General features: G+C 48.8%; 12 protein-coding genes across 12 annotated transcripts; 10 read left to right on the top strand and 2 right to left on the bottom strand.

Moving 5' to 3' along the window:
* Positions 1-998: 998 nt before the first annotated feature.
* On the top strand, positions 999-3,684 carry N7519_010258 (uncharacterized protein; the record flags this gene model as incomplete). The annotated part of the gene is made up of 4 exons (XM_057297031.1): positions 999-1,190; positions 1,241-1,765; positions 1,853-3,488; positions 3,557-3,684. 4 exons carry the CDS (start codon positions 999-1,001, stop codon positions 3,682-3,684), a joined length of 2,481 nt encoding a protein of 826 aa, XP_057144913.1.
* A 639-nt stretch (positions 3,685-4,323) lies between these two features.
* Positions 4,324-5,570, top strand: N7519_010257 (DODA-type extradiol aromatic ring-opening family dioxygenase; the record flags this gene model as incomplete). The annotated part of the gene is made up of 4 exons (XM_057297030.1): positions 4,324-4,638; positions 4,698-4,870; positions 4,929-5,089; positions 5,143-5,570. Coding segments are annotated over 4 exons (1,077 nt in total), but the record flags the coding sequence as incomplete, so codon positions are not given.
* Positions 5,571-5,752: 182 nt separating this feature from the next.
* On the bottom strand, positions 5,753-6,352 carry N7519_010256 (L51/S25/CI-B8 domain-containing protein; the record flags this gene model as incomplete). Its single annotated transcript, XM_057297029.1, has 4 exons — positions 6,160-6,352; positions 5,985-6,091; positions 5,873-5,905; positions 5,753-5,811 (listed from the first exon to the last, which is right to left on the bottom strand). Exons 1-4 carry the CDS (start codon positions 6,243-6,245, stop codon positions 5,753-5,755), a joined length of 285 nt encoding a protein of 94 aa, XP_057144911.1. The 5' UTR covers positions 6,246-6,352.
* Positions 6,353-6,708: 356 nt separating this feature from the next.
* N7519_010255 (mitochondrial pyruvate carrier family protein) lies at positions 6,709-7,529 on the top strand (the record flags this gene model as incomplete). Its single annotated transcript, XM_057297028.1, has 4 exons — positions 6,709-6,899; positions 6,972-6,987; positions 7,136-7,272; positions 7,334-7,529. The coding sequence occupies 4 exons, from the start codon at positions 6,709-6,711 to the stop codon at positions 7,527-7,529; spliced, it is 540 nt and encodes a 179-aa protein (XP_057144910.1).
* Positions 7,530-8,339: 810 nt separating this feature from the next.
* N7519_010254 (putative extracellular exo-polygalacturonase) lies at positions 8,340-10,090 on the top strand (the record flags this gene model as incomplete). Its single annotated transcript, XM_057297027.1, has 8 exons — positions 8,340-8,649; positions 8,705-9,071; positions 9,130-9,188; positions 9,244-9,404; positions 9,457-9,645; positions 9,752-9,853; positions 9,903-9,977; positions 10,046-10,090. 8 exons carry the CDS (start codon positions 8,340-8,342, stop codon positions 10,088-10,090), a joined length of 1,308 nt encoding a protein of 435 aa, XP_057144909.1.
* Positions 10,091-10,655: 565 nt separating this feature from the next.
* N7519_010253 (uncharacterized protein) lies at positions 10,656-11,713 on the top strand (the record flags this gene model as incomplete). Its single annotated transcript, XM_057297026.1, has 4 exons — positions 10,656-10,817; positions 10,869-10,889; positions 10,966-11,112; positions 11,207-11,713. 4 exons carry the CDS (start codon positions 10,656-10,658, stop codon positions 11,711-11,713), a joined length of 837 nt encoding a protein of 278 aa, XP_057144908.1.
* Positions 11,714-12,295: 582 nt separating this feature from the next.
* Positions 12,296-13,851, top strand: N7519_010252 (uncharacterized protein; the record flags this gene model as incomplete). Its single annotated transcript, XM_057297025.1, has 2 exons — positions 12,296-12,520; positions 12,583-13,851. 2 exons carry the CDS (start codon positions 12,296-12,298, stop codon positions 13,849-13,851), a joined length of 1,494 nt encoding a protein of 497 aa, XP_057144907.1.
* An 813-nt stretch (positions 13,852-14,664) lies between these two features.
* Positions 14,665-15,431, top strand: N7519_010251 (uncharacterized protein; the record flags this gene model as incomplete). Its single annotated transcript, XM_057297024.1, has 2 exons — positions 14,665-15,143; positions 15,194-15,431. The coding sequence occupies 2 exons, from the start codon at positions 14,665-14,667 to the stop codon at positions 15,429-15,431; spliced, it is 717 nt and encodes a 238-aa protein (XP_057144906.1).
* A 511-nt stretch (positions 15,432-15,942) lies between these two features.
* N7519_010250 (FAD-dependent oxidoreductase) lies at positions 15,943-17,572 on the top strand (the record flags this gene model as incomplete). The annotated part of the gene is made up of 4 exons (XM_057297023.1): positions 15,943-16,247; positions 16,312-16,583; positions 16,654-17,024; positions 17,093-17,572. The coding sequence occupies 4 exons, from the start codon at positions 15,943-15,945 to the stop codon at positions 17,570-17,572; spliced, it is 1,428 nt and encodes a 475-aa protein (XP_057144905.1).
* A 726-nt stretch (positions 17,573-18,298) lies between these two features.
* Positions 18,299-19,248, top strand: N7519_010249 (uncharacterized protein; the record flags this gene model as incomplete). Its single annotated transcript, XM_057297022.1, has 2 exons — positions 18,299-18,548; positions 18,632-19,248. The coding sequence occupies 2 exons, from the start codon at positions 18,299-18,301 to the stop codon at positions 19,246-19,248; spliced, it is 867 nt and encodes a 288-aa protein (XP_057144904.1).
* Positions 19,249-19,468: 220 nt separating this feature from the next.
* N7519_010248 (SDR family NAD(P)-dependent oxidoreductase) lies at positions 19,469-20,417 on the bottom strand (the record flags this gene model as incomplete). Its single annotated transcript, XM_057297021.1, has 4 exons — positions 19,469-19,692; positions 19,755-19,841; positions 19,903-20,338; positions 20,397-20,417. 4 exons carry the CDS (start codon positions 20,415-20,417, stop codon positions 19,469-19,471), a joined length of 768 nt encoding a protein of 255 aa, XP_057144903.1.
* Positions 20,418-21,201: 784 nt separating this feature from the next.
* N7519_010247 (uncharacterized protein) lies at positions 21,202-22,489 on the top strand (the record flags this gene model as incomplete). Its single annotated transcript, XM_057297020.1, has 5 exons — positions 21,202-21,471; positions 21,533-21,716; positions 21,796-21,950; positions 22,029-22,128; positions 22,188-22,489. The coding sequence occupies 5 exons, from the start codon at positions 21,202-21,204 to the stop codon at positions 22,487-22,489; spliced, it is 1,011 nt and encodes a 336-aa protein (XP_057144902.1).
* Between the last annotated feature and the right edge of the window lie 200 nt (positions 22,490-22,689).

Raw genomic sequence — 22,689 nt, 5'->3', positions numbered from 1 at the left:
GAACAACCGGATGCCAACAAGTTCCGTCAGAGTTGAAATTCTGATTGTGATGGACTTGCAGGACAAGAAAGTCTGCAGAATCCCGGCCCCATTTTCGAACGCCCCCCCCTCCCCTGATCGTCAGGCACCGAGTGGGATGAATTAATTTCTAATCGCGGGCTTTATCTTCAGAAAGAATAATCCGTATATAACAACTATACATCGTATCAAGGCATCAAAGAGAGGTGTAGTCTTAAGTGGGAATATAATAATAGGAACATCTATGACGGCACTGAATTTTCTATTTTCCGTCTAAGCCCAGAAAATGAACCAAAGTAGTTAGTCTAAAAGGGCACAAAAGGAGATTGGATATCCATATGAAAAAAAAAAAGGGAAAGGCAAAGTGTATGGGAAAATATGCAAAAGTGTCCAGTTGTGGGTCAAAAGAACTGTTTAATTTAAAGGTCACCTGCTCCGACCGCCCCTAAATCATTCTGCCCCCCGCTTCATTTACTCTGAACACCTTCAAATTCAACTTTGGACCCGTCCTGACCTACTCAGGTGTCTGATCAGCTTGCGACAGGCGCCTTGGTCATTTGACGTGGTTTGGCATTGCGCGAGGTAAGGACCAATGTGGAGTACCAACGGTTGCCTACTCAGGATATCCATGGATCGTGAAATGGATGTGCTAACACCAAATTGTAGCCCTGGAGCCTGGAGCCCTGGAGTTTACCGAGCTGCCCCTCCTTGCATGCGACTACCCACAAGATTTGTACGACCGTGAAACGCCCTCGAAGACTACTTGAATCACCATTGTATAGTACGCTCGTCGCCTTGCGCCATGTCATACCCCCAGCAACATCAGGCGCAGAGGCCGCCACCTTTGCGACAATACAATAATCCCCCTCCGCCTTCTATGGCATCGCCAGGAGGATATTCGCAAGATGGCTCCCACGGAGGATACAGCGACGGTGGCATGAGTAGCCATAGTTATCAGCAGAACGACCCGGGTTACGACGATGCCGCATACAGCTACCAGTCCAGCTCCTCCGGTTCGCAACCATATCCTGCTGCGCAATCCCAGCCACGCTCAATGCGCCCACCAGGCCCACCAGGCCCGGGAAATGGACGACCCCCAGGACCTGGATACGATGATCGGCGTGGCTATCCTCCTGGTGGGAGACCGCCGCCACAATCGCGGTCAAGAACACGTATGTAAATTCCGACAGAGACCGCAAAGCGCCTACTAATCGATTTCAAGCTGGTGCGCGCCCACTCCCAGGCGGTGCATTCGACAATCCCTTCCCTACCTTCCCAAGTCGAGACCCAAGAGATCCGAGGGGCGCCCAGAGACCCGCGAGACCCGCGAGACCCTAGAGGCCCTAGAGACCCAAGGGATCGGCGCGGTCCGCCACCTCGAGGGCTAGAGAGAGAGATATGGCTGCGATGGATATTAATGGCAGGGGCCCGCCTAGACCGCACACTTCAAGTTCCAATGGAAGACGGCCAGATATGCGACAGCAACCTCCGCGCGGACCTCCACCAGGGCGGGGCCGAGGTGGCTATCCAATGGGTCCAGTGCGAGCTGCTAGCTCAGGCAGACCGGGTCGACCTGATAGAGAGTATCCAGACTCCATGGGCCCCTCTATGCCTCCACCACCTAGAAGCGCAACGATGCCGCTCGGCCCAGCTGCACCACTCTACCCGGGCCAGTCAACTTACCAAGAAACAGATTACCCAGCGAGCTCCATGGGCGAACCTCCTATGCGTCCTGGTACTGCTGGAAGTATGCGACCCCCGCGGTCTCGTGCCCCCAACGATATAGACCCAGGCCTGATAATCCCCCCCCGCTGGTTTGATGATTCCACCCGAGCCCGCCAGTCGTGTTTCATATGCTCCTAAGGACTTTCTGGATAGCTATTATGAGTCTGGCGGCGGTGCTGCTGATGAGCCCGATATGCCTAATTTTGATGCCATGCCAGACCCTCATCAGGGCGCCATGATTGATGAGATGGGACTTGAAACAACACCGGTCAAAAAACCAGTGCATGCTCCGACTTCTTCGCCTGGAGACTACGCGTATCCCCCCAACGGGGTGGACACTGCGCGCTCCCAATCTCAACCAGATTTCCGACAGCCAGACGGTGCTGGTGCCAATCAGTTTGAAAATGCGGGATTCCAGTTTGATATTCCTGGAGAAACTTCCCGTGACCACCCAGGCTCTGCTGGGTATGCGTCGAACGGGTATGAAGATTACGCTGGTTACTCACATGGCCCTTCCCCGGTCCGGAACAACCAGCCAGTCTATTCCCACGACCAGGCCGAGATGCCAGATCCTCACAAGAATCCCGATGCTCTTCCTCACCACCCAGCCCCGTTCCGCCCCGGCCACGATCAAGCATCAAAGCCTGCGCCGGTTCGGCAATACAGCGCTCCTGAATCGACCCCAGCCCCCGCTGCCCCACAGCCAATGATGGTGCCTGGTGGAACGGCTCAGGCGCCTGTCACGATTGAAGAGATACAGCGGCTGCAACAGCAGGCGCGAGCCAATCCTTCTGACCAGAAGACGCAACTTCTACTCGCCCAAAAGCTAGTCGAGGCATCCACAGTTCTCGTAGGGGACAACAGCAGACTCGATCCGAAAACCAAAGCCAAGGCCAAGGAGAAGTACGTGCTCGATGCGCATAAAATTCTCAAAAAGCTTGTTTCAGCCGGGTACTCTGAAGCCCAGTTTTTCCTGGCTGACTGCCACGGTGAGGGCCAAATGGGACTCGAAGTCGATCCCAAAGAAGCTTTCTCACTATATCACTCTGCCGCGAAACAAGGACACGCACAGTCTGCATACCGTGTGGCTGTATGCTGCGAGATCGGCCAGGAAGAAGGTGGCGGTACCAAACGTGATCCATTCAAGGCCGTTCAATGGTACAAGCGTGCCGCTGCGCTTGGTGATACACCCGCAATGTACAAGATGGGAATGATTAATCTAAAGGGGCTGCTCGGTCAAGCTCGGAACCCCCGGGAGGGTATATCATGGCTCAAGCGGGCAGCTGACCGTGCGAACGAGGAAAACCCGCATGCTCTCCACGAGCTTGCTCTCATGTATCAAAACGCTGGCGGCAATGACATCATCGTCCGCGACGAGCAATATGCCTCCCAGCTATTCCACCAAGCTGCCGAGCTAGGCTACAAGTTCTCTCAATTCAGACTTGGTGCTGCCTACGAATACGGCCTGCTGGGATGTCCCATTGACAACCGCACAAGTATCATCTGGTACACTCGTGCCGCGGCACAGGGTGAACACCAGAGTGAACTCGCCCTTAGTGGATGGTATCTCACCGGATCAGAGGGAATTCTACAGCAGAACGACACCGAGGCCTATCTGTGGGCTCGAAAGGCCGCCACCGCCGGTCTTGCCAAGGCAGAATATGCTATGGGATATTTCACGGAGGTTGGCATCGGCGCTACTCCTAACCTAGAAGACGCAAAGAGATGGTACTGGCGCGCAGCTGGTGAGTCGACTTCCATTTTACTGTTTTTTCCGCTTTAAGCACAGCTGACTTTTTCTTCTTTATTTCAGCCCAAGGATTCCCCAAGGCTCGTGAACGTCTTGAAGACCTTAAGAAGGGTGGAAGCCGAATGCAAAAGACTCGTCTCTCACGATCAGCTGTTAACAAGCAAAGCGATGGGGACTGCGTTCTCATGTGATTGGATATTTTCGTCCTTTGGTGATTTGCCACGCTTTGGCTTGGATGTATGCATTTCCCTTCATGATCACCGGCGCTTGGTGTATTCTACCCCGGTCAAGAACGCTTCCCTTCTACCTCCTGAACTGCATGATTACTTTATCTCTTATTCCCTCTTATCCTTTTTTTTTTTCAATGCTCTTCTCCGATTGGAATTGCTCTTTTCTTCTCTCACTCTTCTTTCCTCCCCTTTTATTCTTCTTTTTACGAATGGGATGCGCATGACTGGAACGGACAAGAACTGATTGTAGCATCTGTATACATTAATGGATTGTTGACCAACTTTATTACCTGTACAATGTATTAATATCCAAACATCGAAATAACCTGATGTGCCTTCAGATACCCGTAAATCCGAGCCAATGCTGCAGGGCGGATATATGGGTTGTCAGCGGCCAAATTCCGCACTGCCACTCAGCTTGTGGATTCAATTTCCAATGCTCAGCTCTCTGTGCTTCTAAGAGCATCTAATTAATCAGCTCTAGTACCGTACATAGTACGTGCTTTTCTTTTCTTACCTTTGCATTTAAATATAAATAAGGCCGCCTTGTTGAGCGCTGCAAGGTAGTACATTGCTAGCTCTAATCGAAACAAGCCATATATGTCTTCCGAATCAAGCCGACATAACGAAACGGAAACACGAACACCTAATTCATTCAGCGGACAGAAACTCGCTCTTGTCTCTCTTTTGACCGTCCTCGCAGCTATACTTATTACCCTACTCTGGGGAGACACCGCCAATCTGTTCGGTCTCCGACACCTTTTTGGGTCTTCCGCGCGCTCAGCGGCGGTACCTCTATCAGCGTCAGCATCTGCAGCAACAGCAGCGACAGTGAAGGGACAACCAGACGCAGTCACGACTGGTCACGTACAGCCCAGCATGAAGACACCCATCTACTTCCTCAGCCATGGTGGGGTGAGTTATCTATATTCTGGTTCTTACCATGAACAAAATGTTGATTTTATACTTACCAGCCAAACGTCATGTACGAGGTCGACCACCCGGCTTACCGCAAGCTCGGTGAGATTGGGCGCGAGATAACCACCAAGGTCAAGCCGAAAGCTGTCGTGGTATTCTCCGCGCATTGGCAGGCCGGTCGAAATACGATCCAGGTGAATACCGCCGAGAAGACGGATTTGATCTATGAGTATGTTGATATCAAAATCCTAGCCCCAAACTTGCAAATCCCAACTAACGGGGTTTAGCTTCTATGGATTCCCGGGCCATTACTATAAAGAGAAATACCCAAATGTGGGTAGCAAGGAGGTAGCGAACGAAGTGCTAAGGTTGTTGAAGAAAGCCGACATCACGGCTGAGGGCGTGGAGCGCGGACTGGACCATGGCGTCTGGGCTAGCTTCAAGTGCGGTATGTGACAATTTACACACAAACGATATCCAACGCTGACGAGGACAATGCAGCCTTCGAACCAGAAACAAACCCACTGAACGTTCCCATCGTGCAAGTCTCGCTCTTCAACACTGAAGACCCAGACCAGCACTACCGGCTCGGACAGGCAGTCGCGAGTCTTCGCGAGCAGAACATTCTGATCATTGTATCTGGAATGGCTGTGCATAACCTGCGCGATCTGCGGTTTACGTTTGGCAGTTCAACCCCGATGCCTTATGCGGTTAGCTTCGACGAGGCGCTCAAGGATGCGGTGACGACTGCGCCAGCTGGACGGCAGAAGGCCATGGCTGAGCTGATGAAGAGACCAGATGCACGCCAGGCTCATCCCTCCTTTGAGCATTTGCTGCCTATTCATATTGGGGCTGGTGCTGCGGGCGAGGATCTGGGGAAGAGGATCTGGACGTTCCCCCGAGGGGAGCATGAGCTGGGCGCAGTATCGGTTTGGCGAGGTTGGCAATGCTAGTAGCGCGTTATGAGAGATAGCATCAATTCATCACGGAAGTAATTCAATTGGATTTGTTTTGGATATGAGCTTCGATTTCATCTATAGGTACAGAAGATGGGCGTAGGACGGTGGGAACGCGGGGGCATAAAATAGATCTGCAGAGAAACAAAAGGGAGTTATAGCTGCTGCTTCACCAACTGTGTAATGCGCTCTTCGATCTGGGTGTCCGACAGGCCTAGAAACATCAATTAGTATTGCAACTTGATGCAAAATTATGGTTGGCGGGGGATATTTACCGGACAACGCTTCTTGCTTCTCCTTGCCGAAAGCTATTGAGAAGAACACCACGTTAGCTTGACTCGCTGGTCTAAAGAGCCCACAAAATGGCTTATAGGTGTCCTGTCATACCATATCGGGCGTAAACTCGGGGCTGAGTGCCCGAGGCCTCGCGCATCATGATGGGAGTCTGGGGGTTGTGCTTCTTCATAGTCGGGTAGGCGCGGTTCAAGAACGACCTGTAGGCAAGGAAGAAGGTCAATCAATGAGCTGAGAGGCCATTCGCCCTGGGTCGGGGTGTACGCACCTTGTGGCCGCGCTCGCTTCGGAGGTTTGGCAGAAGAGGAAGCGGAGCTCCTTCAGGCCTTGAGTGAAAACGTACTTGCCAGACATGGTGGCAGAATGGTCAAGCAGATGTAAAGTTTAGGAAAATTGAGGTCTCGAATGAGCCACGGGAGGATGAGCGCAGGAGCAGTGGGATTGACTTGCTGGACAGTCTGCGATGCAGTGCATTATTCACGACGGCGTTGATTCGCTGCGCAGAGCCATAATCCCGCTAGTCCCGATATCACCTAGCGCAGTATGCTTACATCAGCTTCCACCTCTGCCGAAGCGTCATAGGTAGGTAGTTGCAGCGCAAGAGAGACAGTAAATGAGGGAGAATTAATTGGAGTAGACTATACCAACTAGTTGATAGTACGCCATTCGTTTTCAATTGACTATATATTCACTTACCTGTTGTTGTGGTGGTCAATTGCGCTATCTACGCTCGCCGACGGAAAACTCCCCCTTCCACCGATCACCGGACGTTCTTCCCATCTTCTCTCTCACCAGCACCACCATCCCAGCTACCACCATGTCGTCTCGCGTGGGTTTCCGCTTTGTGAACAACGCTCGCTTTGCATTCCGCAATGCCTCTGCGCCATTCCGCCGGCCGGGTGCTCAGAGCTTCCGCTGGCAGAGCTCCGAAGCCGGTGCTGCGGAGCAGCAGAGCGCCTTCCAGCGTCTATGGAACAGCCCTGTTGGTATGAAGACTGTCCACTTCTGGTAAGATCTCCAATAAAGCTACATTTCTTGTGCTTTTGCCACTACGAATTGATGCTAACTTCTGTTCCGCAGGGCCCCGGTTATGAAGGTACGATAACTCGATTTACTCATTTGATATCCCATCTATATCCCGAGCCACCCTTCCGAATACTATATCTCTATCAAACGCCGCCGTATATTGAAGGCTTTTCCATGTACCTGCTGAGCACCGTGGCTAACATATTTCCCTATGACAGTGGTGCCTGGTCATCGCCGGTATCTCCGACTTCGCCCGTCCCGCTGAGAAGCTCTCCCTCACCCAGAACGCTGCTCTGATGGGTACTGGTGCCATCTGGACTCGCTGGTGCCTGATCATCAAGCCCCGTAACATCCTGTATGTCTAACCGGATACCAGACCCGCCGGGCACCAATGCTAACACGACATAACTCTATAGGCTCGCCGCTGTGAACTTCTTCCTCGGATGCGTGGGTGCCGTCCAGGTGACTCGTATCTTCTTGTGGCAGCGCAACCAGTCTAACTCGAGCATCGAAGCCGCCAAGGTGATTGAGCATGAAGCTGTTGACTCCGTCAAGGCCACCGCCGAGGCGGCCGAGGGCACCGTCAAGAAGGCTGTTGAGAAATCGACTTAGATATGAGATATATTCTGTGTTGATGGCAGGGGAGCTTGAAAGAGTGTTCCTGAATACATCTAGACCGGTATCTATAGGGACCTTTCACCCGCGCCGAGGTGAATCTCTAGGAGAATCTTGGGGTTGAGCGAGCTCACTCGCTTGAGATGATCGCTGTTTCATCTCTGAGCTGAGAATCTGGTCCTTTTATTGGACAGGTGTTGTACATATAAATCATGTTTCAAAATGATTGGTTCCGTTCCTTCTGCGAGGCATGGTCGAGAATTCCGAAGAATTTCCAGTAGTATTTGTCTTGTAACTCCAACTGACCTCTGTTGATGGTTGCTACTCGGAAATCTAGGGTGCTGTTAGCTTCATCTGTTTGAAATGTATTGGATTTAGGGACTCTGGTAAGGCTTGCCAGTTTATCCGGGATTTTCCTCCCAATCGGGGAAATCGTTCAAATATTCCTCCTATCAGACTTGCCTGGGGACCATTCTTACGCAACGCCAGTCATTTAATCTCCGGTCCGCTCTCCAGCGAGACGGAAACTCACCATACAAGCCATGGCCATGCCCCGGTTTCCCCACATCTCGTGGAGTTGCTAGCTTGTTTCCCCGGAGCAATTTGAACGAGATGGGGTTACCCCATCGCATGACCGCAAAGGGCCGTGCTTAGCGTTCACCCCCAGTTAGACCGGGGTAACAGAGAAATAAAGTTGCCTATGACGAGACTATATATAAGCTGTCCTGGAAGTGCCCGAACGGTGTTTATAGTCGAGGAGACTGCCAATTCAACTAAGACAAATCGTAGGTTCTCTTGACACCGACGATGAAGATTTCAAATACTTTGACCCAGGCCTTGGGGCTTTTGTTACCACTCAGCGTCGCAGTTCAGGCCAAGGAATACTCCCGAAGCGAGGCGTGCCAGCCGAACCATCCGTTCAAGCCCCTTCCGGGCAGCCAAGCCAGAACTCGCACCTGTCATGTAGCTAACCATGGCGATGGCCGCGACGATTCAGCCAATGTTCTTACCGCATTGAAGCAATGCAACAATGGAGGAAAGGTCGTCTTCGATGCCGACAAGAAGTATACGATTGCAAAGGCACTTGACATGACTTTTTTGAAGCACGTGGACCTCGGTATGTAATGCGCATTGGGTATGAGACGAGTTGGTACTTACCCAAGCTATAATAGAAATCCAAGGACACGTCCAATTTAGCGATGACACTGATTATTGGCAAGAACATTCGTTCAAGCAAATATTCCAAAATGCCACGACGTTCTTCCAGATCGGTGGTGAGGATGTCAATATCTACGGCGAGGGCACCCTGGATGGTAATGGTCAGGTCTGGTATGACTTATATGCTGAGGACCCCCTCATCTTGCGCCCAATTCTGGTTGGTATAGTTGGGCTAAATGGCGGTACCATTGGACCTCTCAACCTTCGTTATTCGCCTCAGTGGTATCAATTCGTGGCAAACTCATCAAACGTCCTTTTCGACGGAATTGATATCAGTGGGTACAGCAGCAGTGAGAATGAGGCCAAGAACACCGATGGATGGTAAGGTCATATGCGTTTACACGAGGAGATGGCTCGAGTTAACTAATACATTCGGTAGGGACCTTTACCGTTCGACGAATGTTGTTATCCAAAACTCTGTGATCAACAATGGAGATGGTACGGCTCCCTTAAAAAAATTAGACACCATGTTCCTTTACTAACAACCTCAAAGATTGCGTGTCCTTCAAGCCCAATGTTACCGACATTCTGGTCCAAAACCTCCATTGCAACGGCTCGCACGGTATCTCCGTTGGCTCTCTGGGCCAATACCCGGGCGAGGTTGATATCGTGCAGAACGTGCTCGTGTACAATATCTCCATGTTCAACGCATCGGTAGGTTTAGTCCCACTAGTGACATGATTATATTTCTAACAATCTTATGAAGGATGGTGCGCGTATCAAGGTCTGGCCTGGGGCTTCCGCTGCGATGTCGACCGATCTACAGGGTGGCGGCGGATCAGGTCTGGTGAAGAACATTACTTACGATGGCATGACCATTGATAATGTCGACTATGCCATCGAAGTGACCCAGTGCTATGGCCAGAAGAATTTGACTCTCTGCAACGAGTTCCCTGTAGGTGTCCACCAATATCCTTTGTCCCTATTTCCTATCATTCCACCTTGATAGCAGCGCCTTGATTTGTTTCTGGTTGCCGAAGGCTAACACATACACCACCCAGAGCGAACTTGCCATCGAAGATATTGTCTTCAAGAATTTCAAGGGTGTCACCTCTGGTAAACGTGACCCTGATGTGGGAACGATTGTCTGCTCAAGTCCCGATGTAAGTGCTGGAACACTACCTGTTATATCTCACCATCTGACTTGTACAGGTCTGCTCAAATATCAAGGCTAGTAACATCGATGTTGTTAGCCCCAATGGGGATGATCAGTTCACTTGCACAAATGTGAGTTTATCTTGAAGATTGGTGCAACGCTGACAACACATTTACTGACTTATTTCGTCTAACTTTAGGTTGATGAAAATTTGCTGGATCTGAACTGTGCGTCTTCTAGCTAGAGCACTCAGGCCGACAATATAGTCTTTTTTCGCAAATAGAACTATCAATCTTGATATTTGATATATACGGCCGCAGATTTAATGCCGGTTTGCAATAGCCCAGCATGCCTACAGCTGAAACTGTCCCCGTCAAGTCTGTCCCCGTCATGTTGGTATCTCCTACGGAGTACTTCGTATTAATGCACAACTTCAGCCAGCCACATAGTGTATGGACTCTCACCATCATTACATCCCGTGTGCGCATGATCGTGCATATGATGTATATGCCGACAATCCACGCTAGCTTCCACCCGATTACGTCCACATCCTTTCGGAATGTTTCCTTGCATTTGCCTTCACTTCATATTTCGTTATTCTTTCTGTGTGGGCCTTTCTACACCGCATTTCCCTTACCCAAAGCCTGTACTATTCGGGGTTCTTGCGTTGATCCGCCAAAGACATGTATTTAATCTCCAAATGACACACCCATTGCCTTGTTGAATATTTTTATAGTCCCACTAAAAGCTCCTTTTTACAAGTTTGAGTGATAGCAGAATATCTCTTTTTTCCGAAAGTCCTACCCATCATGCATCCAGATTCTCAACTCAAGACTGCCGTCAAGAGCGGCTTTGACCCAAAGAGCCTCTACAGTACAGAGTTGACTAAGGTCAACGAGCCAGCGAGAACGATTCTCGAGAAGTATAGCAAGATCCCAGCGGATAATATTTTGCAACATGTGAAAGACTTGGTTTGTGGCTCAACCCAAACTTGAACGACAACATTCGCTGACACTATGTAGAGAGACCGTGCCTTTGCAGTTGTGCGTTTTCCTCTGAGTCCACCTTTCCTGACATCCAAGGGTTATTGACTGACATGAAAATTTCCCTACGCGTTAGTTCCCTTATGCCTGTATTGGACAAGCCTCATTCCTCGAGCTGAGCATCGCATCGTCACCCTGCTATCCGGAGATGCTTGACCGTGTCAAGAAGGGAGACAGGCTACTTGACCTGGGATGCGCGTTTGGACAGGAACTGCGACAATTGGTGAGTGGCGTCGAGCAAATGATAGCACGCGACCATTGCATCTTTCCCCAACTTGACTAGAGCTGGCTGACCACAATAAATGCGGAAAATCCAGATCTACGACGGCGCCCCATCGCAAAACCTGTATGGATCTGACCTCCGTCCTGAGTTCCTTGAGCTTGGCCTCGACCTGTTCATGGATCGCCCAACCATCAAGTCGCGTTTCATTGATGCCGATGTCCTTGATGATAAATCTGCTCTGGTCACTCAGCTGACAGGCGAGCTCAACATTGTCTATATCTCGCTTTTCCTTCATGTCTTTGACTTTGATACACAAATCAAGGTGGCAAAGAGGGTACTTGAATTGCTCGCTCCGAAGGCCGGATCGCTCATCGTGTGTCGAGTCGTGGCGTGTCGGGACCAAGCCATCGGGAATGCCACCAACGCACGCCTGCCATACTATTATCACGACCTAGCTAGTTGGAACCGGCTGTGGGAGCGTGTGCAGGAAGAGACAGGGCTGAAGTTGAAGGTCGACAACTGGGAACAGGATGATGCTTTGGCAAAGAAGCATCCTTTAGAAGGCATCTATATGCTGGGTTCGTCGATTCGCCGGGAGTAAAGACCGGATAACTCGAGAGAGACCTGTTCTGAGAATTTGGGAGTTTCGTTCCCTCGCCTGTTGGAATATTTCTCATAAACCTACACCGAGACCCATGCGACAGAGGATGGCATTTTTCGTGTGCGTTTGTAGTACATTACACCGAAATATACACTGTGGACCTATTTGCAAGTGGCTGTATTTTATACGTTGTAACTTTCAATTCACAACCCAGGCCAAGTCCCCTGCTGGTTTGCTGCAAATATAGAGATAGCGGACTGAACGCTGATGTGGAGAGGAACTGATTCTGATTTAAGAGGAAAGTAGTACCGAAGGTAACCTTGGAAGTACCTACCTAGGTAGGTATACATCGTATGTGTTAGTCGTCATTTTACTTGAACAGGTAATACGCCGCCTTGGCTGTATACATCCATACATACTGGTACATGCATTCGTATGCATATCGAAGGCCCACTGTTTTCAATACATAGGGTCCAAATTGAAAACACGACTTTATACGTACCATGTCTGTACAAAAGCAACCGCTTGAACTGCCTCTTCTCTCCATTGAAACACTATCTATTAACAAACATTGATTCGACCATGGGGTTCTTTTCTAGCACAAAACCACCTCAACCTACCACCGTGCCGAGCGATGAGATCATCCCTCTCCATTTCTGGAATACTGCTTTATGTATGCGCGGCACGGTTTTGGACGTTTCGCTCAAATTTGATGATGTGTTGGATATATCAAAACTGCGCGATGCCCTCGATCAGCTGCTCGAGATGGAAGATTGGAGACAGCTGGGAGCTCGATTGCGCATGAACGTGGGTAGTTTGAGACTGATCTCCGACTTACACGTTTGATGCTGACCAGAGCGGCCTCATAGAGAGATGGAAAACTTGAATATCACATTCCAGCGCATTTCGATGCCTCGAGGCCGGCTTTCAACATGACCAATGCTCAGCATGAGACAAGCATCGCCGACCACCCACTCCAGGCCAGAATACCACATGCAACCGGCACGCCCGCCGTCTTTCCATCCCCCGACGAATTAAGCCCTCTACTACGCAGTGCAGATGCCCCCAACCACATCGATGACTGGATCTATTCGGACAGACCCCAACTGTCTATACACGTTATCACCTTCAGTGATGCCACGATAATTACTATCACATGGCTACACACCTTAGCAGATGTTATGGGGATGACAACAATCTTGAATGCATGGACCGCTGTACTCCAAGGGAACCGAGAGGCAATTCCCAAACTACAAGGATTCCGATCAGACCCGCTCACACAACTCGGCCAACGCACGCCAGCGGAAAAGTACATGCACTTCAACCGTGTGTTTGGTCGGAAAGAGTTCTTATGGTTTATCGGACTGAATATCTTCGACAGACTGTGGTATCGCCAGGAGGAGCGACGCACCATTTGTATTCCCGCCGCATGTTTGCGGAACCTCCGCCAGCAAGCATCGAGCGAGATCTCCGCTGCCTCAAGCAGCGAAGGAAACCCAGTGCCTTTCGTGAGTGAAAGTGACGTGCTGTTGGGATGGTGGGTGCGCAGTCTTTACGGCGCACTGGGGCTTAGGACGGACCAGACTATCCTGGTAAACAATGCACTAAACCTGCGAACATCTTTGCATGAATCCTTCATGTCCAAAGATAGTGCATACATGGGCAACGCACTGTGCATGTCACCCACCTTTCTACAGGGCCAGCAGATTACCGACGAACCATTAGGCCGAATTGCTCTGCGGATTCGAGAATCAGTAGCAGAACAGCGAACTCCAGAGCAGGTCGAGGCTATGACAGCACTGCAAATGCAGACGATGGAAAAGACGGGCTATCTTGCCTTGGTGGGCGATCCTCAAATGATGCTTCTGTCTTGCTCCAACTGGCACAAAGCCCGTCTATTTGACATGGACTTCTCGCCGGCCGTATTACAAAGCTCCGCTCAGTCAAGCTCGCAGAACACCCAGAAGAAAGGAAAGCCAAGCTATGTGAATGGGGTTCAGCACTCGGGAAATTCATTCCGCAATGTTCTTTCGGTAATAGGGAAAGATGCTGGTGGGAATTGGTGGCTAACCGGTGTTCTACGAACGGATGCATGGGCGCATGTGGAGGAACAATTGCACAAATTGGGTTCGAGTTAGGCATTATTTCAAGTGGCATAATCACGAAACTGTATTGACGAGATTTTCTCTATATCGGTGTACGGTGTTCAATCTTCTTTAGAATTTGTACGGAGCACTTACAGACTGATTATGGCCTGTCCTGTAAACAGGACATAGTAACTGATAAATACACGTATTTGTAAATTAAGGTACTCAAAACGAAACTACTAGTATGTACGGAGTACCAGTAATACGAGTAGTGAAAGTTTGACTAAGATCGTGAGATCGGCTACTTGGCTCGGCAGGGCTTACGGTATTGTGTAACTTGCGTTGGGCGAACCTTGGAACATTTAGCGTTGGATCCGTCTCGGCCCGCACGGGACGGACCCAAAGTAAAATACGCCTTAGTGTACGGTATGGTATGCATATGAAATTTGATTCAGCTATGTACCTAGGTAGCATGTGCAGTGACGATCAAGGGATACATAAAATAATATCTTAATACTCAGTGCTGATGAGCAATATTTCAGCAACTCCAATTACAAATCCCAGCATAATTATGCTCGGAAGCAGTTTGTCGAAGTCCGTTCAACCCAGTAGACTGACAAAAAATGTCGATTGGATCAGTCCTTGCATTCTCACGCAATATTCTGGATCATCCATTCTGCAGTTTACAGCTAGCCACCAGCCAGATATCGCAGCCCCTCAAAGTAAAACCATGTCCTGGACTTGAGGACACACCCGTTCTCATTCCTATTATCCTGTTGACACGCCTGCTCATTTGAGGTCTTCCATACAAACCACAAACAATGGAGGAAGCGAGCTTGCTCTCCGCAGTTCTAGAGCACCGAGATGCCTTGGCATCGGTCGCGGAATTTCTCCCGAATTTTAGCTGGAATTTGCTGGACTTTGAACTACTTCAGCATGTTGCGCACTTCGCAAAAAGACAAGATCCCCAGCACAGGTATCTTCCCCCTCTGCAATGACATTGGGTGGGAGTTTATCTATGCCTTTATCTACCCAAAGGCGAGTGCCCACTGGGAAGGAGGAGTTCGAATGTGGTTTTTGGTCCATTGCATCGTCATCGTCTTTATCATCAAGAATGCGCACAATGAGTGGGACTATTTCCCCCTCGTTCAACGAAACCTTTACTTCCTCTATGGAATAGTGACTGTTGGCTTTGCCATCGGTCAATATTCGTTTGCGCGGGAGGTTGGGCCTGACTTGGGATTTTTCTATGGGGGTGTGCTATGCCAGACACTGGCGAGCCTTGGGCCAATTGCTCAGATTCTTTCCCGCAATAGTACCCGCGGTGCTTCCTTGTTGACTTGGTAAGTTCAAAAGCCAGCCGTTCCATTTTGTGACGCTGACATGGCAAAAGGCTATTGAGAGCGGTCGCTACGTTTGGTGGATTCATTAAGTTGACTATCTACTACCTCACTGGCGTTGCTGCAGGACCTTGGTTTGAAAGTCCTATGTGCAAGTTCTACATCGGCCTGACCTTGGTTCTTGATTTTACCTATCCGATCTGCTACTACGTCATTCGTCGTCAGGAGTTGGCCAATGCTGAGGGGAGAAAAAGAAGAAGGCAAAGTCAGGAAAGGCAGCTTGAAGTGTGATACCCAAATGAAAAGGTGTCGTTGGGGGAATGTGATGTACTGCCCAGTGGGTTGATAATGAGGACAGTTGGGTTATATTCAAAAGTGTTATATTTTAGGGTCATTATAAGGATCGATCACAAAATCACAATTTAAAGTGGCTGAAATGTGTCACAGTACAATAAGGAAAGGTTATAAACAGGGTTGATGAAAAGGAGTATCTGCAAGGAGCGAGAGTTATGCACATTTTGTACACAAAATAAGGAGCCAAAAACGGAAAAAGGAAAAAAAAAAACAACCACATGAAAAGAAAAATGTGTAATAAAGGCAACTAAATAAGAAATTGCATTGCAATACCTATGAAGGGGTCCACGGACACGGAGTACTCCGTGCTGTGATTTGTAACTTGGAGATAGCTCCAGGGCTTCATCCTTGATCGTCCGGGTCAACAGACTTATCTCTGACATTCTTCACCGCCAACCAGCATTATTAGATGCAGCATCAGAAGGATTCGTATCTTTCTAACGCAGGCATGGCAGAAAGCATGGAGGCACATAAGTTCAAAGTCATCATTGTTGGGGGGTCTATCGCTGGGTTGACATTAGCCCATTCCTTGTCCAAGGCCAATATCGACCATATCGTTATTGAAAAGCGAGCGGAAATTGCTCCCCAGGAAGGAGCCTTTATTGGAGTCTGGCCTAATGGAGCACAAATACTTGATCAACTTGGTCTCTACAAAAGTCTGGAAAAGCTCACTGCGCCGATAAATCGCATGCATCTTTCCTTCCCTGACGACTATTCATTTAGCAGTTTCCTGCCTAAGGCAATTCACGAAAGGTTTTTACCCAGTGCCTTCTCTCGAATTAGATACCCCACATGTATTCTGACTGCTCAAATCCAGATTCAAGTACCCCATCGTCTCACTCGACCGACAAAAGGTTCTTGAAATTTTATTTCAGAACTACCCCGACAAGTCAAATATCATCACCAACCAGAGGGTATCCGAAGTGCGACTGCTGGGCGACAGTGCAAGCGTGGTGACAGAGGATGGAAGTGTATTCCGAGGAGACCTGATTGTCGGTGCGGACGGTGTCCACAGTCGTATACGCTCCGAAATGTGGCGACTGGCAGATGAACTATATCCTGGAATGATCACACCCCAAGAAAGGGAAAGTAGGCAGCACCCTCCTCTTGAATCCGCTTTTTTTTAAAGACCTGAACTAATTGCATTTCTTCTCGTTAGCTCTTACGGTTGAGTATGCATGTGTCTTTGGGATATCGCGACCAATACCCGGACTTCGAAGCGGAGAGCATATAAACCATTACGGCGACAAGTTCTGCGTGATTACGTTCCACGGAAAGGATGGTCGGGTGTTTTGGTTCATCATTCAAAAATTGGACCGTGTCTACACTTATCCCAATGCTCCTCGGTATTCTCCCAATGACGCAGCGGATCTCTGTGGCAAGATGCAAAACGTGGTAATATGGCGGGATATTACCGTGGGTGACCTCTGGAAGACCAAGGTGGTAGCGTCGATGACGGCACTTGAGGAAGGGATTTTTAAAACCTGGAGCTTGAATCGGATAGTTATCCTTGGAGATAGCGTACACAAGGTAAGATCTGCAAGCTACCCTAGATGAACTGGGTTTTACATTATCTAACAAAATTTCTTCGTCTCCAGATGACACCGAATATTGGACAAGGAGCAAACACAGCAATTGAAGATGTTGCCGTCCTCGCGTCTCTGATAAATCGGATGATTCACGCGGATGACTTGCACAAGCCTTCGGAGAGTTGCATCGAGACAATGCTCCAGGAATACAAGACTCTACGATATGAACCTGCGAAAAGTACCTACCAGCGGTCAAGGTTTGGAGCTCGGTTCCATACCCGAGACAACTGGCTCAAGGCCCTGGTGGGTCGATATGTGTTCCAATATGTTGGTGGTCTCATAGAGAACCGGACGGTCAAGACTCTGGCTGGCGGGAACACTATTGATTTTCTTCCACGGCCGGAGCGGCTGGAGGCTGGGAGTGTGGCACAACTTCCCAAAGGTCAAGACAGTCCTCAGCGGCAGTGGACGCTACTCTGGGTGTCTTCTCTGGCTCTATTCTTGTTTTTCCCTTGGCTTGGATCGTATCTGCATTCGACCATCTCGTGAACCACTTTTGGTAAGACACATTGTGGCATATCTTTGTAAAGGAACCTATACATGATTGATTTATACATAAAACTTGTGACGGTGTCAGTACAAAGACTACGCACGTATCCCGCGTCGATCATGAACCCCATGAGACTATACTCCGTATTTATATATCAGTAATTATTTGCATAGGATTATTCTATAAATAGTGGACCCGGCTAGTATCTACAATACACGGAGTATATCATAAATTGATTGGCAAAGGCAAAGGCAAAGGCGCAAGGCTGGCCAGCCAAACACCGCATAAAACACACTAGGGGGTTGCATACATATGTAGTCTACATAAACATAGGAATAAATAATTGAGCAAATGCAGTTGATTCGTCTACCTTTCCACTAGCCAACAAAATCTCACCAAATGGAATGAGAATCAGCTGGCCACATAGTGGCTATCAGTGGAGCCAAGAGGGCCAAAGGAATGGTCTCGATGAAGGGATGTTCTTACACTTTTACTGATACATGAATATTTCAAACTTACGAGTTGACTTGTCTGAGACCATAGTGATACTTACCGATGTATTTCATCAAAATCTCTATGGCCCTTTCTATCATCTGATACTAGGCTTTCCACGCGCTTTTACTACATACCTCTTCCACTATTGCTCCCACGTTTCACCCATTCCGCACAGTCGCCTAGTGTTATTTTGAAAGCTTCATCACGAAATTCCACCCTCACACGCCACGATGACACGACGAAATGAGAAGGAAGAAGCTCCACCACAGGGCAAAATCCTGGACTCATTTCCCTCCAGAATAGCACCCTATGCCGAGCTGATGCGTATCCATCGACTGTTGGGGTTCTACCTTAATACGTCCCCTTATCTCGTGGGCGTTGCCTTTAGCGCATCCATTTCATCCACGAAGATCCCAATCGCCGTTCTCTTTCACCGCGCCATGCTTCTATCCATCTGGTCCATATTCCTTCGAAGCGGGGGTGCGTTTGGGACGATCTCATCGACATGGACTTGGATAGTCAAATATCTCGAACCAAATCCCGACCCCTGCCGCGGGGTGCAGTGTCCCCGTCAAATGCCCTCTTGCTCACCGTCGCTCTGTTCGCCTGCGGAGGCAGTGTTTTGGTATTCCTTCCATGGGCCTGCACTGTGGATTGCCTCATTATCACATTCTTCGCACTCTTATACCCATTTGGCAAGCGGTTTACCGACTATCCTCAGATTACCTTGATGAACATCGGATGGGCCATTCCGATGGCAATGCACAGCCTCGGGTTAGATCCTCTCTCACAGATAACACCGACTGTGTGCATGTTCCTGTTTATTGGATCGGTCATTATCATGATCGATGTAATTTACTCGCGCCAGGATACGGAGGAGGACTTGAAGGTCGGGGTGAAAAGCATGGCGGTCCGGTTCAGGGACTCCATTCAACTCCTGTCATGTTCTCTCCTCTATGCATCCACTGGTTTCCTCGCGATGGCAGGAGTTTTGACTGGGCTTGGTGTGTCATTTTTCATCGTCTCTGTTGGTGGTCATTTCTGCGGATTCTGGATTCTCCTTAAAGCAACTCAGGTAGGGAAGTCGTCTGGAGTTGAATCCTACGCCAAGTCCGCTTTCTTCCTTGCTACTTTGTTTTGGTTATTCGGATTTTTGATTGAATATTGCCTGCGTAATTAGATGACTTTATGTTTCTTTACGCAAGTACAATTTCCCCATTCAAGCGTTTCGTCTACGCCCAGAGATTTCCTATGCCACATGCTTGTCATAACCGAGAAACTCGATGGCAAGACCTTTTATATACTTAGGAGAAATAAAATATCAATTGCCTCTACAAGATTCGAAATCCGAAATCTGGTTCAGCTCCCCTCCGGGCTCAAAGTTCGCAACGGATTTCGAACTAGATCACGGACCAAGCATTGTCGACGGGAATGATCGCCCCGTTAATTCTCTTGCTCTGACTAGAGACCAGGAAGAGGAGACAATTGGCAATATCCTCGGCCTCGACCCCCAGGCCTTCCTGCCTATCAGCAGCATGTGCCTGGTGGATATGCGACATTGTCGCTAGTGCATCCTTGTCCCAAGTGGTTGGATCGGAGGCTTGTACTATGCCAGTTGGAACTCCTATCAGAAAGAATAAGCGACTAGCACAAGATATGATGTTAAACATATGTTGGTGAACGTACCACCCGGACAAACGGCATTGCAGCGAATCCCCTCTTGCTTGTACCGCCAAGCAACATTTTTGGTTGCACCCATCAGCCCGTGTTTACCTGAAAAATGAACTGTCAGGACACTGATACATACTCCGATTCGTGGTAGAGGTGTACTCACTGGCTGTGTAAGCGACGCCGGACGCAGCACCACTTGTGGCTGCTTTACTCCCGACGTTGACAATACTTCCGCTCTTCTGCTGTCGCATGATAGGAATTACCTCACGCATGAGCTTTACTGGGGCAGTCAAATTGATTGCAATGCATCGCTCCCACATATCATCTGAAAGACTATCGACGCTGGAATTCCGGTCCATGATACCGGCAATGTTGAGCAGACCATCGATTCGTCCGAACTCTTTGATACATGTTTCTACCACTTGCTTCGGTGTTGCCTCATGTGTGAGATCCCCCTGTATAAACTTGTAACTTGCATGTTCACTGAGTGACACAGGCGCCGATGAGACATCAACACCTAGGATTTTAGCCCCTTGGCTTAGAGCTGCGGTGGCTGTTGCCAGTCCGATTCCTGACGCGCTGCCTGTGATGATCAAGACCTGGATATCGATTAGTAAGACTTTTCGATTATGAGAGCTATTAGTGGCCAAGGCTTACAATGTCTTGAAGGAGTGACATGTTGGTGTAACGAGTAATAGGAGGAAAGGGGGTTGGTACAGTGCAATCTGATTGGGATGTAAAAGTCTTGTTGCAGATGTTGGAGACAGTCTTCTCTACGTGAGGTCTCCGAATTTACTCCCTCTAGGCTTCCAACTATTTCCACTATTTCGGAAATCCGTATTTATTGACCTGCACAAGGAAAGAGAAATATACATGTATGATCATCGTGTCTCTCGTGCGTATCATGTATACTCCAGTGTCCGTATTGACATGTAACTAGGAATGTGACTATACGAGGCAAGGGACCAATACAACACTCCAGGTGAATTTGTGTTACATCTCGTTATGCTGCCTATCTTCTATGCAATAAACCCACCGTCTGCAACATGCAGAGCAGTGGAGCTCCCATTTCGATCTTGAGATCGACAAGGAAAATGCAATATGAATGCAGATCAAAGTGACATTACTCAGATCAGCCACAAAAACAAGCACTGCACGTTTCCAAGTTTATGCACGTTAATGCACGTTAATGCACGTTAATGCACGTCGAACTGTGGAGCTCCAGAAATAACGAACTTGATAGATCATCTCTTGAGACAGCTCCATAATTACTAGTCTCAATAATTCGATCAACCCTGCATAATATATTTTATTAGGGGCATCGATCTCACCGCTAATTCCCTTCGGGGACGGATCTGTTGTGGCACAATTGAAGGCGACTTGAGCAATATACTGCATCTTTCGAGCAAATTTTGTGATCTAAGGGAACTTCTTGGAAAGAGAAGATAATTTGACCAACAGAATGACGCAGGCTCAGAATTACATCGTTCCTCCAGGCTCTAAAGTCCTCGTGACTGGAGCAAATGGTTACATTGCCTCACACATCGTCAAGGTTCTATTAGATCTTGGATACCTAGTCCGAGGCACGGTACGCACTCCAATGCCATGGCTGACTGAGTATTTCGAGAAACAATGCGGCTTGGGGCGTTTTGAACTCATAGTGGTTTCGGACTTCCAGCAGTCCGATGCCTTTGACGAGAGCGTGAATGGTGTATCGGGAGTTATTCATGTTGTATGTTTCCTTTATACTATTGGTTCTGTCAGGAATACGAGTTGACCTTTGATATACCCAGGCTCAAGGCTTACCTTCTAGCACTGCTGCGGAAACCGTAGAAAGCGCAACAGCATACACTGTGAATGGAGTCGTCAATCTTCTCAAAGCGGCATCGACGGAGCCCACAATTAAGCGAGTTGTTCTCACTTCTTCTATCGTAGCGGCCGGCTACCCCACCGGAAAAGGGTTCAAGTTAGATGTTGGTAAGACAACCCCAATATATGTATCACACTACATGTAGATGGCAGGAAGGTTAAGCCCAGGCTGACAAAATCTATATAGACTCATGGGACAGAAGCCTCGAACAGGCATCCGAAGATGGAACAACTGTGCCCATATATCGAGCATGTAAGATCGAAGGGGAGAGACAGGCGTGGAAATGGGTTGAGAAGAACCAGCCACACTTTGAGCTCAACTCCGTTCTTCCGTGGCTTACAGTGAGTATATTCGAGAGAAATAGAACACCTCGTCCATATCTGATATTAAGAGTTGACTAACCACGAGATCATTCGAAGTTGGGTAAAATTCTCCATCCGAACATTGGTGGTTCAACTATGGGATATGTCTCCGGACTGCTCAAAGGAGATACCACGCCATTCAAATTTCTTCCGCTGCGTTAGTATTCCGAATCAATCAGGTAGACAGACCAAGCATCAAATAACTAATTCTCATAGCTTGGTTTGTGGACGTGGAAGACACTGCTCGTCTACACGCCATAGCTCTGATCAGTCCTAGCGTGCGTTCCGAGCGTCTCTTCGCCGCGGCAACCCCATTTATATGGGGGGACGTTATTGAGGTCCTCAAAAGAATTCAGCCCAACAATGCTCGTATCCCAGCTGCTCCTGTACAGGAAGAGCCGACGCTTGGAGATGTCATCCCGGCAGCAAGAGCCGAGAAGTTACTGCGTGAAACTTTTGGGCAGCGCGGGTGGACACCACTGGAAGTCAGCCTGGAGGGTGGTATCGCAAGGGTGTAACTTTGAAAGTCCAGCCTGTGTCTGTGTGACTAGCTGGCAAATAAGATAAAGAGATTCATTTTTTGAAGGAAGATGATACAGTCAAAATAAAGAAAACTAGATTAATAGAGCACCGAGGTTGCGACGACATTGTGGTGTTATGAGATATATGTTCACGGCATGTTGACTTCGTCAATATAATCATGAGGAGCAATATGATT

This window comes from Penicillium mononematosum, assembly GCF_028829835.1.
Source record: "Penicillium mononematosum strain IBT 11891 chromosome Unknown utg000005l:1.0-9366267.0:1.0-9372171.0, whole genome shotgun sequence".
Taxonomy (NCBI): Eukaryota; Fungi; Ascomycota; class Eurotiomycetes; order Eurotiales; family Aspergillaceae; genus Penicillium; species Penicillium mononematosum.
Note: the sequence above shows the minus strand (reverse complement) of the source record. Positions and strands in the feature narration are given on the sequence as shown.